The sequence below is a fragment of the Dermacentor albipictus genome, chromosome 6 (assembly GCF_038994185.2).
Source record: "Dermacentor albipictus isolate Rhodes 1998 colony chromosome 6, USDA_Dalb.pri_finalv2, whole genome shotgun sequence".
Classification (NCBI taxonomy): domain Eukaryota; kingdom Metazoa; phylum Arthropoda; class Arachnida; order Ixodida; family Ixodidae; genus Dermacentor; species Dermacentor albipictus.
In genome coordinates, this window is record NC_091826.1 from 24,171,830 (window position 1) to 24,193,848 (window position 22,019).

The 22,019-nt window shown below is 46.1% G+C and overlaps 1 protein-coding gene across 4 annotated transcripts in view; it reads left to right on the forward strand.

Annotated features, from left to right (window-relative positions):
- Positions 1-22,019, forward strand: part of LOC135896502 (putative receptor-type tyrosine-protein phosphatase mosPTP-1) — a 251,298-nt gene that overhangs the window by 177,645 nt on the left and 51,634 nt on the right. For all 4 annotated transcript variants that reach the window (XM_065424921.1, XM_065424920.1, XM_065424922.1 and 1 more), the window contains exon 3: positions 7,380-7,503. In XM_065424921.1, the coding sequence (XP_065280993.1) occupies positions 7,380-7,503 (124 nt within the window). The remainder of the gene's footprint in view (positions 1-7,379; positions 7,504-22,019) is intronic.

Consider the following 22,019-nt stretch of genomic DNA (forward strand, 5'->3'; position numbering starts at 1 on the left):
ACATCATTCAGTTACACCTAAGTGAAGGCGTAACATTTACACCTTCATTCAATTTGAAAGGCGTAAGCTGTTTTTACAGTGTAGGCAACGCCGTCTCGGAGGTTCCCACACCAGCGCACACCTTCACGTTACACATTCTGACTGCTTCTAGTTTCTCGCGCCTCGTTATAATCTTTTTCATCTGCAAAGATATGTATCGGTTTAGACTGCGCGGTATCCTAAAAGAGGCAAAGAATGAATTCGGTAAGTGTCAAGGGGATCCCTATATATATACTTAGCCGCTAGCAACGGCACATGTGCAAAAAAAAAGTATACTTTAATATTTATGACGTCAGAGTGACTTAGGGCTCCGAGGTTCCAGCGCGAAATTCGAGAAACGTAACGTTGACCTTTCTCACTTTTAATAATCAACCTCCTATACCGCGAAAATTAACGAAAGTGGAGTCTTCAAAGCACACTTCGTCAGTGTAAATTGATTTGGGATTCTCTCTCTCTAGCGCCTCATTAAAGCTGTCGAGCTAAATACGCAGGTGTAAACTTTGTTTACGAGCGCACCGCAGTATCGCAAAGTCGGTAGGGACGTGTGAAAAACGAGGCTAGCTCCACTGTTTTCATGACGTCAGCTTTGACTCTCGCGACGCCTTTCGCATGCACGTCGCCGCAGCGAAACCGCGCGCGTATAGGCGATCTTCGCGCCGACTCTTTATGCATGCACAGCCCGAGGTTATATGCGCGCTCTCTTCTCATGAATAAAGCTTGCACCGCGGCGTACGAGTTGGGCGCGATGGAGCGCGAGGTGATTGTGACGCGCAGCGTCAACGCGGCCTTGGCAGCGCTTGCATGCAAATGAGTTTACGGCGTCGTCACGTTCGCGGTGGGGCATAAACTGCGGCGCGCTGAGCCACGGACGGTCTTGTATGTGTCTACGCTCGGAAGCGAAACAAACAACTCGCGCAAGTACAACGCGACCCGACGATGACGCGGAACGTGGGACTCAACTATACCAGACAACCAAACATCGCGTTGTACGCGACAGCTGGGACAGCTCAAACGTGGGAGACGACTTGCGTCGCGCGCTATGCGTATACGGCGACGAGATTGAGCCAAAAAAGAACAACGACGACAAGAGCCGTAATCACGATTACGTTGCGTGGAGTTTTATAACGCTGAAAGTGCGAGGGCCTGTTATCCGCGGCAAGGGAGGGAGGTCCTTCCTTGTCGTACACATAGTCGTTGATATATTCAGTGTGAAAAACGCAGCGCAACGTAATCGTGAACGGGTACCCCGTTCCCGTTATGGCCTCCCGTTCATAATTCTTCATTGTAGGTGCCCGTTCATCGCTCTGCTAGACAACAACAAAAAAGAGAACTTCTCGTAAAATGAGACGTAGGTTGTTCCTTTACCTTCGTTTAAAGTTTTCAGACAAGTAGGTACAGTGTTCTTACAAAAAGTTTTGTTGAGCATAGCTAACGTTGAGTCCGGTCATGGCGCTGGAAACGGGAACGTTGACAGGCGTTTAGCTTGCGGGATCTTTCTACTAATTATCCATGTATAATTGCATCATGTACAGCGGTATACCACATCCTGTTGTTGTTGACGTTGTTGTTGTTGTTGTTGTTGTTGTTGTTGTTGTTGTTGTTAACTGCACGCGCCAGTTGCGCCGAAGAAGAAAACACGCGCGTACCCCGCTCTCTCGTTCTCGTTGTCTTCATCCACAGCCCGCGTCTGCTCGCTGCTCTAAGACTCAAGCAACAAACACCCAGTGGAGCTCGCACGCTCGGTGGAATGCTAAACGATCGTTTTTAGCTTGCGTGCACCACTCTTGGCGCCTGCGCTGCTGCCTAACAGAGCGTTTCTCCAGCGAGAGAGCGCTCAGAGAAGTGCCGTGTCCTTTTTTTTCTTTCTTTCTAGTTTTTTTTCCTTGCTTTTTCTTCTTCTCGTGCATCCGCACGAACCTCCTGCCGTCTCAGGGAGCAGATGTTTTCCCCTGTGGCGATACTGCCGTGTACACGCGCAAAGGAAGCAACCAGGAGGCAGGGAAGACGAGGGGTGGTGGTGGTGGTAAACCAGCTCTTTGGCGCTCTCCGGGGCAATGGTTAACAGCTCCGCCCTTCTCTTCGGTGATCTTCTAAAACCGTGCAGTGTGCGTACTACGCAATCCGGGGGAGGGTTCCGCTGCACAGCAGCGCGATCCTATGGGCTCGCGTTCTAACTCCTCAAAACAACTATGCGAAACAATCAATCGCTTTCACTTTTCCAGCTCTGCTCAGTAATTTTGCCAACAAATCTGTAGATGTGTCCCGGTTGTCCAAAAAAAAAAAAAACAATGCGAGATCAGTTCCTGTGAACTATGATGCATTTATTTATCTATTTTCATATATTTTGCTCATTAATGTGAAGCCTATTTTGCAAAATGCTTATGTTCCATTGTGCAGTCATTGTCCGTACATCTGTATGAAAGCAGTCATTTGTATGAAAATTGTCTCAGAACTACTGCTGCTGCTGCTGTGTAAAGGGGCAGCCACCTCGTCAAGCTACTAATCTCAGTAGCTTTTTGTGGCTACTCCTCCCTTGTGTATTTGTACAAGGAGAATAAAAATTCAATTCAATTCAATTCAATTCAAACTGGCACGGTGCACACAATTATAATGCAGGCCGGTTTTACACGTACGGGTTTTACATCAGAGCATGTATATTGCTACGTGCTACTCGAAGAAGATGGCGTCGACCTTTGGATTTAGTGGGACGTATTCATAAGCGGCCTCTCGCTGATCTGACAACGACGATGGGCCTTTGCTTGACGGCTGGCTTCCATGTTGGCCAGTGCTTGCCATACCCCTTGTAAATGTACCTTGTATATAGTTTCCCTGCTGTGCTTCCCACGTAACAACACTTCACTAAAACCGCGCAACTATTGTGGAAGGAAACACTGTAGACAAAGATAGATGTTTTTTAAACAAACGGGTATAATGCAGACGAATACGTTGACACTTCTGGTCGTCAGTTTATTCGCTCAGCGACATTCCCGACGATAATCTTTTGCCAAGTAAGTTCGATACATGTAGGCCTGTCTTGCGCTGAACGATAACATTGTTAACAGTATAGTTAGCGGGTCAAGAATGGTCACTGGAGACAGATAAACAATGTACTCGTGTCACTGTCGAAAACTCGGTGTCGTGTATTAATTTGCCTTGATAGCAAATTCACGCCATTAGAATGCGTCAAACTGTATTTTATTTTACATTATTTTATTTTATTTTTGCCCGCATTGAAAGCGACAGAGTGACATCGATCTTCGTGAAAAGAAAAGCGATATTCGTAATGTGGCGTTCTTGATGGTAGTCTAAAACACCCGTGTACTTAGATTTAGGTGCACGTTAAAGAACCCCAGGTGGTCGAAATTTCCGGAGTCCTCCACTACGGCATGCCTCATAATCAGACAGTGGTTTTGGCACGTAAAACCCCATAATTTTTTTTTTGATGGTAGTCTATAGCATGGCTTTCAGCCTGGAGGAAATCTTGACGCGCGCATGTCACTTTGAGAGAGCGTCAGCTTGCGGAAAACTGAACGTGCACCAAGTTCAGTTTTCGGGTTGAATCCGAAAATGAATCCTTATCATTGCGCGGCCAGGAGTACGTCATTTGGGCGCCATGCGGTTACTGCATGATTCTGCGGTGAAACAGGCGCGGGTAAACAGTCGGAAGTCGCACGTTCAGCTCGTAGTACTATATACTTAACGCAGCTGGAAACATGCCAGTATCAGTTGTGAAAGTCTCGGGATTTTGCTGCAATCCGCCCTGTGCTTTTCGGACCTCATGTCGTCTGCATCGTTTCTGTTTCTTTCTGTCTGCTCATCTGTCCTGGTTAAAAATAAAGAGAAAAAAAAAGACAGACGACGCTGCAGACGACATCAAAGGGGCGGAAAAGGCGATGAGAAAACATTTTTCAGTGCTGCCACTAACACATTGATGTCTGACAATAAGTTGGTATATAACGACATCTACAGAGCCGATCCAGCGTTAATGGGGCGCAACATTTTGAAGCGCCACTGCACTTAAATTCGTCGTTTCCGTCCAATGCCGCCGCTCTTCCATTACCAACCGTCTGTGCCGTGGGTACGCGTGCCTTAATTGAGTTAGTCTTAATTGAAAGGAACTCATACGTACAAGCGGTACCGTTTTTGACGACGCGGCTCTGTATTTTTCTGCCGCCCGTTTGTAACTTCGCAATAATGCCTCTCACCTTACATGGCGTTTCATGATTTCTATATCAAACTTTTCCGCTCAGCTGTGCTCGCATATACAAGGCAGCCCCATCGTCTGCTCCCGAAAACTGCCAGCAGACGACGCTGATAAATCAGAGTACCCTGATAACGGCCGTTGAATAAAGCAGCACTCAACACTTCTTCATGGTTGGCGTTAGCCATATTGTCTTCGACATCTTACAGATACCACCTCGAAAAGGCCTCGTAGCTTCTCCAGCGGTGCATCGTTTTCTGGCGAGACATCTGCCTCCGTCCATACAGGGCTCGAGTTTGTACGAGAAAAAGAGAGGCCATTGGTTGGCACGCGTGCGCATACGCCCAACATTGAACGCGCAAACAGAAACATAAAAAGATAAACAAATGCGCCCTGAAGGAGGGCAGGTGTGATCTTTTTTTCTCCATCGAGGCCCATCGGGGCCATCTCGTGAGAAGAAATACTTCACTGCGTATCGACTGACGCGGTCGTTTAGTGTTAAAAAAAAAAACTCCCGCGATGTGCGTCAGACTCTCGCACGCACTGCCCTCTGGTGATACTTAGCACTGGCTGCGACCTCTAGCGGTCTTTCTTTTTCCTCCTTTTTTTTTGTCTGTTCATGAGGCGCTGTAATGGGCGTCGTCTGTTCCATTGCCCACTGCCGTATTGCAGTTCGTGTTTGCTCCTGAACTTCGCACCTGCATGACCCCCATTTCGTTGATGCAGTCAATCCATTCTCTGTGACTCATTAGTTCATTTTTTTTATTTCTTAATCCCCTCAAAATGGCGCATAATGAGGTGCCCTAAGAGTCGCTACCACATCTGCGGCATTTCGTACTGACTCAACTACCAAATGTACGTTGCGGATCCTTTCTGTTTACTTGTTTTATCCAGCTAACACGCCTCCGAATTCAAAAGTCCAGGTGGCGACAAGTCGTACGCGGCTTATGACGTGCTGAATTTGGGTGCGCGGCTAGCTGTGACGTCATTGAAGAGCGTGCGAGAAAGCCGTCGCTCCGGGCACAAGTCTTCGGGTGTCCGTGCCTCGTTTTTTCAAATCTTCCGTGCTTTCAGTTTGTTTGTGACAGCTGCAGTTGAAGCACAGGCCATGTAAAATCTACCTCAATGGTGCAGGCACCGAGGTATTCAAGCTGATAAATCGGAGATCAGCCACCGCAAGCTGAATCTCAAGAACGCAGGACACACGGTATACTAGCCTATATTATAATGTCCGCACAATGCGCATATAATTTTTTTGTACATATTGTTTTCACACCACCCAGACTGTCTAGAGGACAGTCCTTAAAAATCTGTCCTTTTCACTTTTTTTGATCAATTATATAGTCCGTGTCGTGCAGCACCGTAGCAAGAAAATTACGTGAGGAGCAAAACAAAGGTGTCCTCAGACGGGACTATGCAAAATTATTTTTTGTAAGTGCCACGCCCAAACCCAACGTCCCACTGAGCCTGAATCGCACCGAAGCAGCACGCAGGCGCAGACGCAGAAGTGCAGATGGGCGTTTTCTATTTCTTTTAACAATTATTTAGTTCTGTTTTTAACAGCGCACCATTCGTTTTTCCGGGTTTTCCTATCCCCCCCCCCTTTATTTTTTCGTGCATAGCACAAGCAGCAAGTATGGAGAACCACGAATTACCTCCTTTCATTGTCCTTTCTTGCTTTCCATGGCTTGTTTCGACGTGTTTCGAGTTTCAAGTCTATCTGGGTTTCAATCAGCCCGGGTTTCAATCTATCTGGGTTTCAATCCAGTACGCGGCAATTCGAACTGCGCTCTAAAGCCGGCGTCACCCGCAGATGTCGCGCAGCGTACGCAGCCGTGTTCGCACGTAATCATTTCACTGTCGCACGCCATGGCATCGCCTCGACGCCGGGATATACACCCGACACTGGCAAATGAGTCCGTAATCGCACTATTCGCGCATCGGCCACTTCGGTTGCGGCGGAAGTAGCAGCATCACTGCAGTATACTTAGTGCCCTAGTATATATATATACATATATATATGCCTGCGTACGCATTCATCATCCTCGGCGCGCTCTCCCGAGAGAGAGGCACCGTGAACGAAGATAATCGATTTTCTGATGAGGCCCCGTGGAGAATGCCTGCCGAATAGAGTGCTGATGCGACGGACGTTCGTCCTCCCACACTGGCTTATCAATCCTGGGCAACCGTTGGCGAAATGAGCAACGCAGCCTGCGTATTTCCTCATCTGGCACCTATATCTCTCTGTGCGCTTTCCTCAGCGTCGTCCGAATAGCGAGGGCTAGCGATTTTCTATTTTTCGTCGTCGGCGTGTCGTCTGCTCGCACGCGACGACAGTCGGCCATTTTAATGACGTCTGCCTCTTTCGCATTCGTTCTAAGCAGGGGGTATATCTTGCAGTTGTCTGCAATAAAAACAAAGGGCGTTACGCCGTTGCAGTTTTCTTCATCACTTTCTTTTTTGTTTTAGTTCGCACAGTAAGCGCGAAATAGAGTAATCGGCGCTCGAACTTTGTCTACCAGCTATTTATAGACAAGCTGAGTATTCGTAAACAAGCCGGCATAGCTAACACAGACAACAACAACAACAACAACATATATGTACATATAAAAAGTGCGAACGAAGCGTTGACCTTTCTGTTCGCCGCTGTAAATAACAATGCTTAAAATATATCTTGAATACATTTGACGTCTATTAATCTTTCCTTCGGAGAAAATTCGCGTGGTTAGAGTACGTCGGACCTTTTTTCTTTTGTCCGCGCTGAATGTGACGGCAACTCTGCCAAATCTTCGTGACGTCACACTTCGTAACTTGTCTATAGCCCACACGCATAAGAAACCACGTCACCCACTCGTTGTGTACGAAATTGTACAGTCCATTGATCACACAATTTAGCTTAAATATTGAACGACAATTTGAAATATTGCCTACTTTCGAGCCCATGAACGCTTAGCCATTGGACACTCTCGATGCCAATAGGTATGCTTACACTGAAAAAAAAAAATCACCTGGTTTATGCTTTGTTGTTGTTTTGTCCTATTTGTACTTTCTGTAATTGATCGCTTTAGGCTGTTTATTTTGTTGTTTAGTTTTTGTTGTACGCTATATATACATTTTTTCTGTCTCCTTTACATCGCAGATGTGCCCGACCCACCAGGAATCCCCATCGTGGTGGGCTTCACCTCACGTTCCGTCAACCTGTCCTGGACTTCGAGCGTAAACACGCACAACAGTCCCATACTGCAGTACATCATACACATCAGGTGAGCGATCGAAACTTTCGATCCGAGAGCGCTAAGAAACTGGGCCGTTGTTTGCAGTGAACTGAAGTCAAGAACAGAGTCGCTAAAGTTCACGATAGAATTGTTTTCAGCTGATTTGTTGCCCGTTCGGTAAAATTGTGCAATATTTGCATTCTGGTGGTACTAACGTATGGAACAGAAACTTGAAGGTTAACAATATGTTTGGGGAGGTTTTAAGCACTGCACAACGAGCCTAAGTTGGAACGAAAATTAGCAGTATAGGCGCAAAGCTACTGGAGACAGGAACAGGACAGGAGATATGAGTAGGGGGGACAGGAAGACAGCGATGTGGATTAGAGGGCAAACGGGGCAACCGATATTCAAGTTGAGGTTAAGATGAAGAGATGGAGTTGAACAGGCCATGTAGTGCGTAGGGCAGATAACCGGTGGACTGTTAGTTACAGAAAGGGTGCCAAGGGAATGGAAGCGTATTCAAAGACGGCAGAGAACCAGGTCGTGGGATGAAATTAGGAAATTTGCAAGCGTAGGGTGGTGTCAGCTGGCGTAAGACAAGGCAAATTGGACGTCTCCGGAAGAGATCTTCGTCCTGGAGGGGACATGCATAGGATGGTGATGATGTTGTTGATGTTGATAACGATGATGTGAAAGAAAACACAAAATTTATGAAGGGCGTAGACTGGAAGTGCGGTTCCCTGCAGTGCACAGCCACTGCCAGGCTTCACCGGAACGATCAGGGCACATCCCTAGTGATTTATTCCCAACAAACGCAGGCTGTGAGAAGCAAACGTTGATGACCTCGGAAGGAGGTCACGTTAAGCTAGCCTTTTCGTGGCACCCCGACCGGAATATTTGAACCCTGTCCCAGGGAGAAACGAAAACGCGCTTAAGGTGTGTTCGGGTTAAGCACGATGGAGGCTGTATACGCGCCATATCTTTCTAGCCGTTTTGATCTATCGGTAGTTTCATTCGCCGGATTGCTTTCTCCAGTGGCGCATACGTCTGCCACTGATGACTACTCATTAAACCCGAATCCACGAGCTCGCGCTTAGCACCTGAATCGCGGGCGGGGCCCCCCACCAACAAAACAAAGTGTGTAGGGGATTTCTTTCCAACTAAACTGGCGACAGGGGGAATTGCATAATGCGTAATACGACCGAATGCCGGGCAACGCTTGGCTACGTCTTGACGGCCACTAACCGCCTCGATTAGGCGGAAGGTGTTGCCGCCAAGGCTGTGCAATAACACACCTCCGGACGAAAGTATTCTTCTCCCGGTGTGAGTCGTGGGACTCGGGCCGTGCTATATTGCAAGGGACGCGAGAGGATTTGAGATCTCTTCGCAGCGGCTAAGAACATTTCACACGAGCCGGGTAGGCACACCCTCCCCCCCCCCCCCCCCTTCTCCCGCTCTCGTGGAGATGCTAATTGCTTTCCCTCTAATTGTTGCCTCCTTCAGCACGTACTCGTGCCGCCTCCCCGGGCGTCTAATGGGCGCCGCAATTAGGCTAAGCGTAGTGTCGAGTTATCGCTGCGTGGATAGCCGTAATTTGCGTTTTCCCTTCAATTTATTTTACTTTCGCCTCATGCTAGTGAAATTCTGCGCCGAGTGTGATTAGGAGCGCCCCCAAACGAGCGAACCGTTCGCACAACGAACGAACGAACGAACGAACGAACGAACGAACGAACGAACGAACGAACGAACGAACGAACGAACGAACGAACGAACGAACGAACGAACGAACGAACGAACGAACGAACGAACGAACGAACGAACGAACGAACGAACGAACGAACGAACGAACGAACGAACGAACGAACGAACGAACGAACGAACGAACGAACGAACGAACGAACGAACGAACGAACGAACGAACGAACGAACGAACGAACGAACGAACGAACGAACGAACGAACGAACGAACGAACGAACGAACGAACGAACGAACGAACGAACGAACGAACGAACGAACGAACGAACGAACGAACGAACGAACGAACGAACGAACGAACGAACGAACGAACGAACGAACGAACGAACGAACGAACGAACGAACGAACGAACGAACGAACGAACGAACGAACGAACGAACGAACGAACGAACGAACGAACGAACGAACGAACGAACGAACGAACGAACGAACGAACGAACGAACGAACGAACGAACGAACGAACGAACGAACGAACGAACGAACGAACGAACGAACGAACGAACGAACGAACGAACGAACGAACGAACGAACGAACGAACGAACGAACGAACGAACGAACGAACGAACGAACGAACGAACGAACGAACGAACGAACGAACGAACGAACGAACGAACGAACGAACGAACGAACGAACGAACGAACGAACGAACGAACGAACGAACGAACGAACGAACGAACGAACGAACGAACGAACGAACGAACGAACGAACGAACGAACGAACGAACGAACGAGCGAGCGAGCGAGCGAGCGAGCGAACGAACGAACGAACGAACGAACGAACGAACGAACGAAGGAAGGAAGGAAGGAAGGAAGGAAGGAAGGAAGGAAGGAAGGAAGGAAGGAAGGAAGGAACGAACGAACGAACGAGTCTCGTGGGTTGGAAACCACCGACACTAACCGGCTTGACACAGCTTTTTTCATGAGCAAATGCTTGAAACTTGACTTATTCAAACTCCTTACGAAAGAAACCCTGTGATCACAAACATCAAATGAATGAGTGTATGTCATGGGTGCGAAACCCACTGGCATTAACTAGTCTAACATTAAGCTTGACGAAAAATTACCTTGGAGCCTGAACGTTCAAGCTGCTTTCGAAGGAGTCTGTTTGGGCACAGTCTAGAATGATTGAATAAATGAATGACATCACTAGGAGATGGATACATCGCTAACCTTTATCGTTAAACTGAGCTATATACGTAAACAGCACTTAGGGACATCACTATATGTAGGTGTTTCGTGAAATCGAAACGATGTAACAAGGCTGTCGGTGCAGTAACGATCTGTCACACATTTTGTTATAGATTGCACTGCCGTATTAAGGGCGAGCATTCATATGATTTCTGTTTAAACTGAGACGATCGATGAGGTAACTCCTGTAACCCAAGTCCCACAATTAAAGTGCTAGCCGCCGAGAACAAAGGCAGCAATTGTAACGATTTCTCACCCGTTAAAAAAAAAGATTTTAAAAAATATTGTTTCCCCATTGATCTTGCCACCATTAATTTTTCTGTTATTCTTAAGGCGCATACAAAATACCGTCTTCCCGCCCTAATTGTCAGTCAGGAGTTTCATTTTTTAATGCGGTTTATACTAGCGTCTGCGTTCTTTTATGTGTTGCTATCTTTTCCTCTTATTTTCTCTATCTTGCTCTTTTTTTTCTTCCTCGCGCGAGGATAACTTTCTCCTAATTACAGCGCCTTTGTTAGGAACCGTAATGAACCTCGCCCTGTACCTGGGCCGTTGTATATCTCATACACCCCAAGCGAGCGGTAATTGCGCATCGTCACGAATTTTCGAAGAGATTCCTAAAAATTTCCGAAGAACACAATATCAAATTTGAGAGCAAACAAATTGCAATGGCGATTGTCTTCGTACACTTCATTATAGTTCATCTTCTCTCTCTCTCTCTCTCCTCCTTTTTTTTGCGCCTCGACCGTTCAGCGATATATATATATATATATATATATATATATATATATATATATATATATATATATATATATATATATATATATATATATATATATATATATATATATATATAGAGAGAGAGAGAGAGAGAGAGAGAGAGATGCAGGGAGGGAGGGAAGGGGAGGGGGCAGGAAGTGCAGAAAGAAAAGGCGACGACGCTTTTTTAAAGAAAGTGTTTTGCTGGGGCTAGTTTGTACAGTTGGCGACCAAAGTTTGCGGGACGCGGATACGGCGACAAATGCGAATTTCTGCTCCCGCAAGGCACGGCGCTTCTGATTGAACGGACCACTGCGTAAGTCGCAAAAAAAAAAAAGTGTACTACATGCGGGGAAACACTGAACTCAAAGCTATGTGCCCAGACTTCACGGGAATTCAGGGGCCAAATTCAGAAACATTGCGTTCGTAAGTACTCTTTGCCATTGATCGACCTCCTGCCTTCTCTAATGATATATGTCCAGGACGAGGATTGGATGGAATGTTATCTTATATATATATATATATATATATATATATATATATATATATATATATATATATATATATATATATATATATATATATATATATATATATATATATATATATATATATATATATATATATATATATATATATATATATACGAAACAGTTCGAGCGTACGAGCTTTTTTTTCCCCCCTTCTTTTCTGAATACGGGAGCCCAGTCCTTTATCGCAAATTCCACGTCTCGTGAGCTTTATAGTGACTTTTTGTGCGTCGTTATTTAAAACGAGAACAGAGCACAGCGGAGTTCCCTTTCTTTCCCTTTCTCTGTGCCGTCAAGGGGAAGCTTCAGCCCGGGAGCTCACTTATATAAATACATGGGAACATACAAAGCATTTTTCTCGGCAACCACCGCACTGAATTTGATGAGTTGTCTGTCGCACTTAAAAGAAGAAGTCAGTGCCTACAAACAGTGAAAGCGAGTTTTTGGTTTAGGCTATCAATTTCATTTTTATTCTTGCAGAAAATTTCGCAGTTAGCAAACTTTAAGTAATCTGACGCATCAAGTTCCCAACTCCACAACTCCGGAATAAAAAAAATTAAACGGTATCAGAATCATGGAAACAGCTCCTATTGAAATTGACTGAAATTGACAAGCACGTTGGGTGCTTGTTGGTCTATCATGATGGCGGCAAAAAGGCGTATATAGCGCATCAGAAACGGGACAGAAGAAGAACGCAGACGACAGACACAGCGCCAAGCGTCCACAAACACAGACGACAAACACACTGCCGAACACAGAACACAATGCCAAACTTCGACAAATACAGACGACAAACACACTGCAAAACACAGAGCACAATGCCAAACTTCGACAAATACAGACGACAAACACGCTGCCAAACACAGAACACAATGCCAAACTTCGACAAATATAGACGACAAACACACTGCCAAACACATAACACAATGTCAAACGTCGACAAGTACAGACGACAAACACAGAACACGGCGCCAAACGTGTGTGTCGTCTGTGTTCTTCTTTTTGTCGTGTTTCTGATGCGCTACGCCTTTTGCCTCCATCCTATTTGAGACATCTAAAGCGGGGAAAAAAAGTGGCGTATTAAACATTCACTCTAAAATGTGCCGCTGATTGGCGCGTACGAGTTTAACACAGACCTCGTAACCCATCGTAGTGGTTTCACGTAAGCTGTCATCTCGTATACAGTATTTGCCCGCTTCAATCGCTCTTATAGGGGTGGTGTTTACTGGACACCGATATCTGCTTTTGGTGCAGGGTTACGGATTTGTAAACTTTGTAATTCTTTTTTTAAACTCTGAATTGCCGATGCGCGGCCCTAAATTAAATTTCCGTTTTTCATACAGCCGGTATGATTTCATACAGCCGGTATGATTAAGGTTTATTTGCTAAATGCAACAAATTTCGCTTGGGTCGGTGCCCCCGCGGGTGATTAATGAAATCGCGGGACCGAATCCTTACAATGGTGGGCGCATTTAGATAAGGACGAAATTCAAAAAAGAAAAAATAATAATAAAAAGGAAAAAGAAAACGTCCGTGTAGCGTGCATTGGTTGCACGTTAATGAACCCCAGTTGGTAAAAATTAACTCGGAATCCCCCACTACGGCGTGCCACATAATCAGACCCTGGCTTTGGCACGCAAAACCCCAGAATGTATTTCCTTTTTTTTTTCGTTTAATGAGTCAATTTCTGCGTCTCACTTGTACTATTTGAATACGCAGAATCGAAGTAGGTCCCGAGCTAGAGTTTCCTCTTTAAAGGCGATCTGTTTTCATTCCAAATTACAAATTTTTTTCTTTGTCTTCTTTTCGTTTTAAGGTTCAGTCCCACGGTACCAATAGTTGACCGATTTTAAGGACTCTCCTTTCCTCGCTCACTTAACATATAATTTCATTTCCCTTCCTTTCACACACATCCATTAATTAGAGCGAAAAGTCGTTAAGCTGCTCCGACTCGTCTTTCCTTTTTCTATTATTCTTTCGTATCTCTTCACCCCTTCAAACGCTCACCCGGCCCTTCCAGTTTTCATAGCTCTCCTCTTCCTTTTCCCCCTTTTTTGCCCCATCTTTCCTTTCCTTTAGTTCCCTTCTCTTAATGCACGTCCGGACCATGTCTCGTTTAATTGCAACTTCGTTTTGTATTCCGTTTCAAAGAAAGGAAAAGGAAAAGAACGGGCACTCGTTCTTTGTGGTCGCAATTTTCGTAATTGCCCACTCCCGGAGCAACGCCGTATGCCTTTCTTTAACGAACTCCTTTATGCACAAGTGGCAACCAATCCGGTCTCGCTTATTCAACCGTGTTTTTCCCTTCGAAACTGTTTCCACACATTTCACCGTCGCTTAGGCCATCTTATCGAAGATGATCTCGACCCATACACCCGTATTTCTTCTTTGCTCGGTAATATTTCGCTGGTCTATTGGTCCGACACTTGGGCGATAACTTGAGAGAGAGAGAAAGAGAGAGATTTATTACGACGTGAACGCTTAGAAGTAGGCGTGCGTCAAAGTTCTGGGCCGCGATTTTTGCAGCAATGCCTTTTATACGATGATATTCCTTTTCACACTTCGTCAATGGTTAGAGTGACGATCCGCCCAAGCGTTATCCGTGAACCGTACATGATATCATAAGAGCGGCGTAAAATCCAGTGGAAGGCATCGCTACAAGATCGTAACCCTAGTCAGTTACTCGGTGTTGGAGAAGGGTAGTAAAAAAAGGCGCAGTCAATAACCCGGTAAGCATTGCACTCGTATAGTATAGTTTCCATACTTGTTGCCGGTCTACAGTAATAACCTCGTTATAACGAAGTTTAAGGAAAAGCCAGAATTACTTCTCTATATTCGTTACCTCGTTATATCCATTACTGCGTGTACTGCACTATAAACCTTTACGGAAATTTCAAACGTAATTTCCCTGACTTTGTTATATCCATTATTTCGATCTATCTCCTTTCGTTGTAACTAAGTTTAACTGTAGTTGGTTGCTTCTTGTTATCGGTATAACAGTACTCGAAACATTATGTAAACACAGGACAGGAAATAGCAACGTCCGCTAGTTCCTGTCCTGTTGTTATTTCGTATTGTTTTGCTCCCTCTTACGCAAATAACACGTACAGTAAACGGTGTTGACATTGCCTGTTTTTAATGCTATAGATGGTTATTCAGTCAACTGCTCACTTGCACACCTACTAAGACAGTTTATTTATTTCTTTGCAGGTTGTTTGGAATTTTTTTTACGTTTCTTTGTTAAATGTTTGAGTGTGTGCGTAATTCGTGCAAACAGCGTCATCCTTGCTGTGGTTGAAATATCAGTATTGAGTGCCATATTTCCGGCTGTTACCTGCTAAAGGAAACGTAAGGGGGCGCTTCTTTAAACCAATTGCTTAAATGAGCAGCAAGCTCAGCTAAGGCGTATTAAGCAACGGTTCTTTAACAACTAAATCTCTTAACAGTATAAAAAAAGAACCTACGTCGTCATTCATTTATTGATCGCCTTTCCACCGTTTCTCCGTTATATCGAAGGCGAGCTTTATAGCTCTCCGAAACAACTACAAATGCAAGAAAATCATAATAATAATAAAGTACAAAACGTCGTGTGACCACAGACCACGCGTAAACGACACGGACGTGACCCTTTACACCTGAATAATAAATTCTCTCGACGCCAGTTTGGGTTCCCCGTCGTGTATTTCTTGCCGTATTAGCGCTGGTCTCCTCGTATTCTTTCTTTCTTTCTTTCTTTCTTTCTTTCTTTCTTTCTTTCTTTCTTTCTTTCTTTCTTTCTTTCTTTCTTTCTTTCTTTCTTTTAAAGATTGAGGGACGAGTGTATAGCGTACGGGATTTCCGGAGGTCGTTACCGTTTCGTCGTTATACCACGGGCCGTTATACGGCTTGTCGCAATTTCTGGCTTCCGAGCCTCCCCCCATTTTCGCCGTGCGCCATTTATTACATTTATTTATTTATTTATTTATTTATTTATCTTTTGCACGTCCGCCGCCATCTTCTCAACCCGCGCCGTTAAACTATGAACCCTTCCTTCCTGCGGAATTGATCTTCATTTGGTCGACAATATAGCGCTTCCTCTGTCCGCTGATATTGCAGTGCTATTTTTTTTTTGCATTCTTATATACTGTCCATTTTTTCTGTTTCAAAGGGACGCTCAGAGTGAGAAACGAAGGTACGGGAAAAGGCGGGGAGGCGCACCGTACCAGGAGATCCAGTTTGCGACCTTACACTGAGGGATGGAGAGCTAGAAAACAAAATATGAGGGAAATTGAATTGAATTCAATTGAATTGAAAGTTGGGCTTTTACGTGTGCCAAAACCACGATTTGATTACGAGGCACGCCGTAGTGGGGGAACTCCGCATTAATTCTCACCACGGGGGGATGGATGGATGGATGGATGGATGGATGGATGGATGGATGGATGGATGGATGGATGGATGGATGGATGGACGGACGGACGGACGGACGGACGGATGGATGGATGGATGGATGGATGGATGGATGGATGGATGGATGGATGGATGGATGGATGGATGGATGGATGGATGGGTGCTCAACCAGAAAATAAAATCGAGTTTGCTACTATGCACTGAAGGACGGTGGAGGTGCGAGGTAGAAAGACATAGAGTCATATAACAAAAGAATAAAGATAAGATGGATAAGAAAGCAAAACGGCTACTCCGCACCGCGAGACGGACGTGTGGTGCAAGAAGAGACGAAATACGTGTGGCGACGCCGCCATAAGGTTCCCGCACTGACGCGCCGTGACGTCACAGATTTTGACAGTGTCCACATTCTGCAAGGAAGTCTAGAGCTGGGATAGTTACTATGGATTCATGGTAAAGGAACGCAAACAAGCAGACACAAAAAACCTCGACACAACAATCAAGCGCTCGCTGGAACTTGTTTCTTCGAACGAGGAATGAAAACACAGGTAAAGGGTGAATTAGAAGGAGAAGAGGTAAGCAAACAAACGAGAGGGAAGTAAAGGAAAATGACATGGATCACGTGCCGTCAATTAACGAAATTTCGCATTCAAATATCGCTATGGAGGGACAGCTCACGCATATATCGCAGTTATTCCAAATACCAAACGCTTCAGAAATCTTCAGCATATAAATTCTGAATACGCTTAGGAATTAACGACAGGAGAACCACAGGGACAAGCGTTTTTTATTAGGAAGAATGAAGTGCGATATATGCGTTAGCTGTCCGTCCAAATCGCAATTAGAACGCGAAATTTCGTTCCTTGACCGCGCGTGATCCATGTCTCTGTTTTTTATTCTTGTTCTTTTTTTTTGTTCACCTCCTCTCTTTCTGCTCCGCCTTTTTCCTGGCAATTTATTTCTCGTTCATATAAACAAATTTCAGCAAACGCTTGTTGTTTGTTTACGCTCCTTTACCACGAATCGGTATCCTGGTCTAGTCGACTGTTTATCGGTATAAAAGAGGGACTAGACAGCATCCTATAAAAGAATCAAATACTAAACCTAGCACGCTTCGAGAGCTTTATCTGCGCCGAAAACGGGCCACAAAATTTTCACGTCACACTGACGCACTGATGCTTTTGAAAGTTCAGCACGAAATTCACAGAAAGTGCTGGCCTTCGCATCCCACTTCGATGAACGACTTTCTCTTTCTTTCGCCAAACGACTGAAGATGGGGCGCTGTAAAACTAACCTAACAGTTCAAGCTGAGGTACACTCTAAGAACAGTTTACACCCTTTGGCTTGCCCCTTCTGCCACACAAAAATAATCGTCATCTGCCTTGATGCGTTTCCTTTCTTTATCGCTGCGAGCCCGGAACTTTCCAGTGACGAACGGCACGCGCGTTATTAGCATAGAACAGTTTACACCCTTTGTAGTGCCCCTTCTGATAACGCGCGTGCCGTTCGTCACTGGAAAGTTCCAAGCTTGCAGCGATAAAGAAAGGAAACGCATCAAGGCAGATGACGATTATTTTTGTGTGGCAGAAGGGGCAGCCAAAGGGTGTAAACTGTTCTTAGAGTGTACAGTGTTTCTTTAATAAGAGAAGCATTGCCGCTGCATCTTTTTTATTGATAAACAAATTCGTCCACACGTCTGGTGCATGGAAGTATTTTGTTTTTATTGTTAAGGAACGCTTATCGTTGACACCCGAACGTTCTCAACGAAAGAAGTATGACTTTCAAGCGTTCGAAGTAGCTGGATCATGTGATCAAGCTGGACATATAACGCATGCAACAAAACTATCACGTGGCCAGCCGGTTTCCGGTGAACAGGTCAGCTGCGGTCAGCACGCGAGCTAAACCGGGGGGGGGGGGGGGGGTCGATGGCGATGGCATCGCCGTCAGGCCAAACAGTGATCGATGGCTTCGACCGCCCGCGGTCCGTGACCTCATATATCGTGTGACAATATCCCGCACTGCGCAACTCTTGAACCATATAAGACCCACCACCGTCCTATCCTTTTTCTTTCCTTTGTTTATGCTACCATGGATGCCTTAGAAGACACTAATAATAATTATGGGGTTTTAGGTGCCAAAACCACTTTCTGATTATGAGGCACGCCGTAGTGGAGGACTCCGAAAATTTCGACCACCTGGGGTTCTTTAACGTGCACCTAAATCTAAGTGCACGGGCGTTTTCGCATTTCGCCCCCATCGAAATGCGGCCGCCGTGGCCGGGATTCGATCCCGCGACCTCGTGCTCAGCAGCCCTTAGAAGAAACTCCGCGAATCGAGCGAATAAACCGATCGCCCGTTGTTTTTTTCTTGTCTTCCCCGCCGGCCGGACCTTCTTTCGGCGTGCCGGGACGGAGCCCGCTGCATGGCCTCCGGTATCGCTCGAATCTCGGAGGCCAGGCCAGTATCCCTTAGACTGCCCAGATAAGATTACCAGAAGGACATACGGCGCTCGGGTCTTCGGGATCTGCGAGCATATGGCGCAGTTCAGCCATAGCGAGAATGGGGTGGGTGGGTGGGGCGGGGGGGGGTCGCAGCGCAGGAGGATTTCCCCGAGAATCGTCTCTCTGGCCGCAAAAACGACGTTGCGCGGCTTCGCAAATTGGTCGTTTTCAACAAACTATTGCGATCGAAGCATCCGAGTTCTCCCTAGTAATTTTTTTGTTTTTGTTTGCAGTGAACTCTGCTGCTCGTATACCACGCATATAAGATGCAAGCAAGATAACCTCCGCGCACATCTCTGTGCCGGCAAACAACCACCGCCGTCCATTGATCGGCCTATCCAAACAGATCCGAGCAAGCTCTCTCTCGAGAAACCCAAAACCTCGGGTATGTACAGCGCCGCTATATATATGGAGGAGTTCCTCCTATATGTGGATCAGCTCCGGCATGTGGAGCAGATCCGCTATACGGAGCAGTACGCCAGTATGTGGAACAGTTCCGCTACACTGCAAAATAGTTTACACCCTAAAAAGTGAAAAAGTGTGTAAATGCGTCTATAACTCACACCCTTAGGGTGTCCGTTATATGGATAACACCCTAAGGGTGTGAGTTATAGACACATTTACACCCTTTTTCACCTTTTTGGGTGCAAATTATTTGACAGTGTATACGGAGCAGTGCGCCAGTGTGTGGAGTAGTTCCGCTATGCGGAGCAGTACGCCAGTACGTGGAACAGTTCCCACTATACGGAGCAGCTCCTCTATACGGTGCATTTGCACGATACGAAGCTGTTCAGATATGTGCGGATCAGTTTTGGGCGCGGCGCCAAAGTGTCCACAGCCCCGGGGCATTCGCTCTCCCTCTCCTTTTCGAGCAGAACTCGTGGGACTTGTCATTCGTCCAATACCCTCGACGACATCGCGCGGATCGAACAGAGCGGGTGCGGGCGTGTGTCGCCAGTTCCGTCCACTCGAATACGAAACCGAGGACCGTCCCTTGCTTCGGGACGAACAAAAAAAAATTGGAGGACGCTTAAGCTTCGCCTTCAAGAGTGGAACGCGACAGCGTTCCCGTCCACCCGCCAAGGGGTGTAAGACAGTGGGCTACGGCGCAGCGACTACGCGCCCCGCATCGGACGCGGTGAGCGTCGAGCAGCGCCGCGTTCGGCGCGGCAACGAAATGTGCGCCTGAGCAAGCGACGCATGCCTGAGCCTTAGAAACAGCTCGTTTCTAAGGCAACACCGCATTCACTAGAGACGCTTTTGTACCGCTTTGAAGCATCCAACTCGTGGCTGAGTGGTAGAGTCTCCGTCTCACACTCCGGAGACCCTGGTTCGATTCCCACGCAGCCCATGTTGCAAGTTGCTTTTTATTCATGAAGTGCCTGCTGGGATTTATTGCTCACGGCCAACGCCGACGACGCCGACGCCGCCGCCGACGACACCGGCTTTTCTGCGACACGAGCTCCTTAACGCTGTCGCGTTAAAATAAATAAAAGATAGGGCGAGTGAGACGGGGTGAACGAGAATCCGCTATCGGTCGTGCGGTGCCCCAAATTCAATGGCCGCGGAAGACCATCCGGAGAGGACTGACAGAAGTGAGCTAAGGAAGAAAGGGAAACAACTACGGACCTTCTATATAAACCATCTGCATGCCTTCGGTCTCGTTCGACGTTAGGTTACAGTTATAAGCGGCCATTTTCTGCAAATATTTCCCGTTTACTTAAATGGAATGGCTTTCGACATATTTGAACTTCTTTTTTTTGTGTAAATATACATCACAAATGGATATGTGAAACTGTATTGCCGTGAGAAAGCCACTTTGAAGCAGTGTTCCACATACCAGTTACTTTTATTCGGAACGTCGTTTCACACACCAGTTCCATGTATTTATCGTATATGTGCATCTAAAAGCAAAAACACTCTAAAATATCAGTTGTTCCATATAACTTTTGCAAATTTGTTCAGACCGCCGTTCCATTTAGGCAGGCGGAAAATATTCGCAAAAAAATTTTCCCCTTACATCTGGAATCTATGTGGATAAAGAGAAACCAAATAGAACACGATTAATAAAGCTATGAACGGGGCGGGACTAGTTGGTGGACGTTCATGATTGTATACTGCGCTTAGTCCACGTACTTTTTGTTCTTTTATGTTCCTTGTATAGCCCTTCCGTCAGTGTAATACTAAGCGCAACACAATCATGAATAAGAATAAGTGTGCATGATTCCGAGCCATCGGTGTGGCAGCCATCTTGAGACTCCCTAGTCTTGTAACGCGAACGCATTCTTGTCGTAGCAAACGGTGGGCCAATGGATAATGCACAAATGCGACGCCAGATATGCCCACACGATAGATTTTAACATGTCTGTTTTCTTCTTTTTCCTTTCTTTCTTTTTTTTTAATTCGAAGCATTTCTCGATACCTTCTGGTCATCGAGTCATGGTTACAGCGCTAATACTTTGGTGTCGGATTCACATTTATAAAGCCCAAATACACCTTTGAGGAAAGGCGTATAGGCGAAAAGCCACAGATGGAACTGACAGTGGCTTATCTCCCTCTCACTTTGGGCGCAGGAAACCGCATTGTAGCTCCTGTTATACCATGCATATAATAAAAGGTAATCTAAAAGGCGCACTCCGTCAGACGAACGTGATGCGAAATTTTACGGGCATTTGGGCTTCTTTTATTATGGCAGAAATATTTGACCAAAATTCACAGAACGGCCTTGATCGGAAACGAAGGCTCTGCAAGAAAGCACCAGACTACGGCCACGGGCGAGATGTTTGATAGTCATTATTGACGAAACATTCAACTTCGTCGCTCAACTGTTGCGTTTGGCAAAGCCAGTGTCAAGCAGACACCATTTATTATTTCATTTGTTAATCTGTTTTGTTTACATCAAGTATGATGTATTACATGTGATGTACCTCATATTGTACTTTTCGTTTTTACCACAGTTGTAAGCGTGCCTACGGGTGAATAAATTTCCTTGTCATCAACTCTTTGATAGTCAACAGCGTTTGTCGTGCTGTACCGCTCGACTGCGCATGCGCAGCTTACCATCGGTGGTTTACAGGGGCTACAGAGACGCGCACTGCGTTTGGCTGGCGTACAACGACAAAGCCAAGGCGATCCACCTTCAACCGCATTGGTGGCGGAGCCAGATCTCTCGGCATCCTCGGCTTCCTCGGCTTGCTTCCTCGGGTTGTAGCTATATGTGCAACTTGCCTATGAGTCTCCTCAAGTCAAGTCAAGTCAATAGTCAAAACAAAAGAATGCAGGGACAAGCACAAAAGCTGCTAAGCTGCAGCTTGACTGGGTGATTGCCCCATGAGTACTCCCCGACGAAAAGATACGTGGCCCGGTCGACCGTACGCCCGAACCGCTAGTACAGTATGGCCCACTGTTAAAGGGAACACTCTAATATGCGCGCCTCTCTC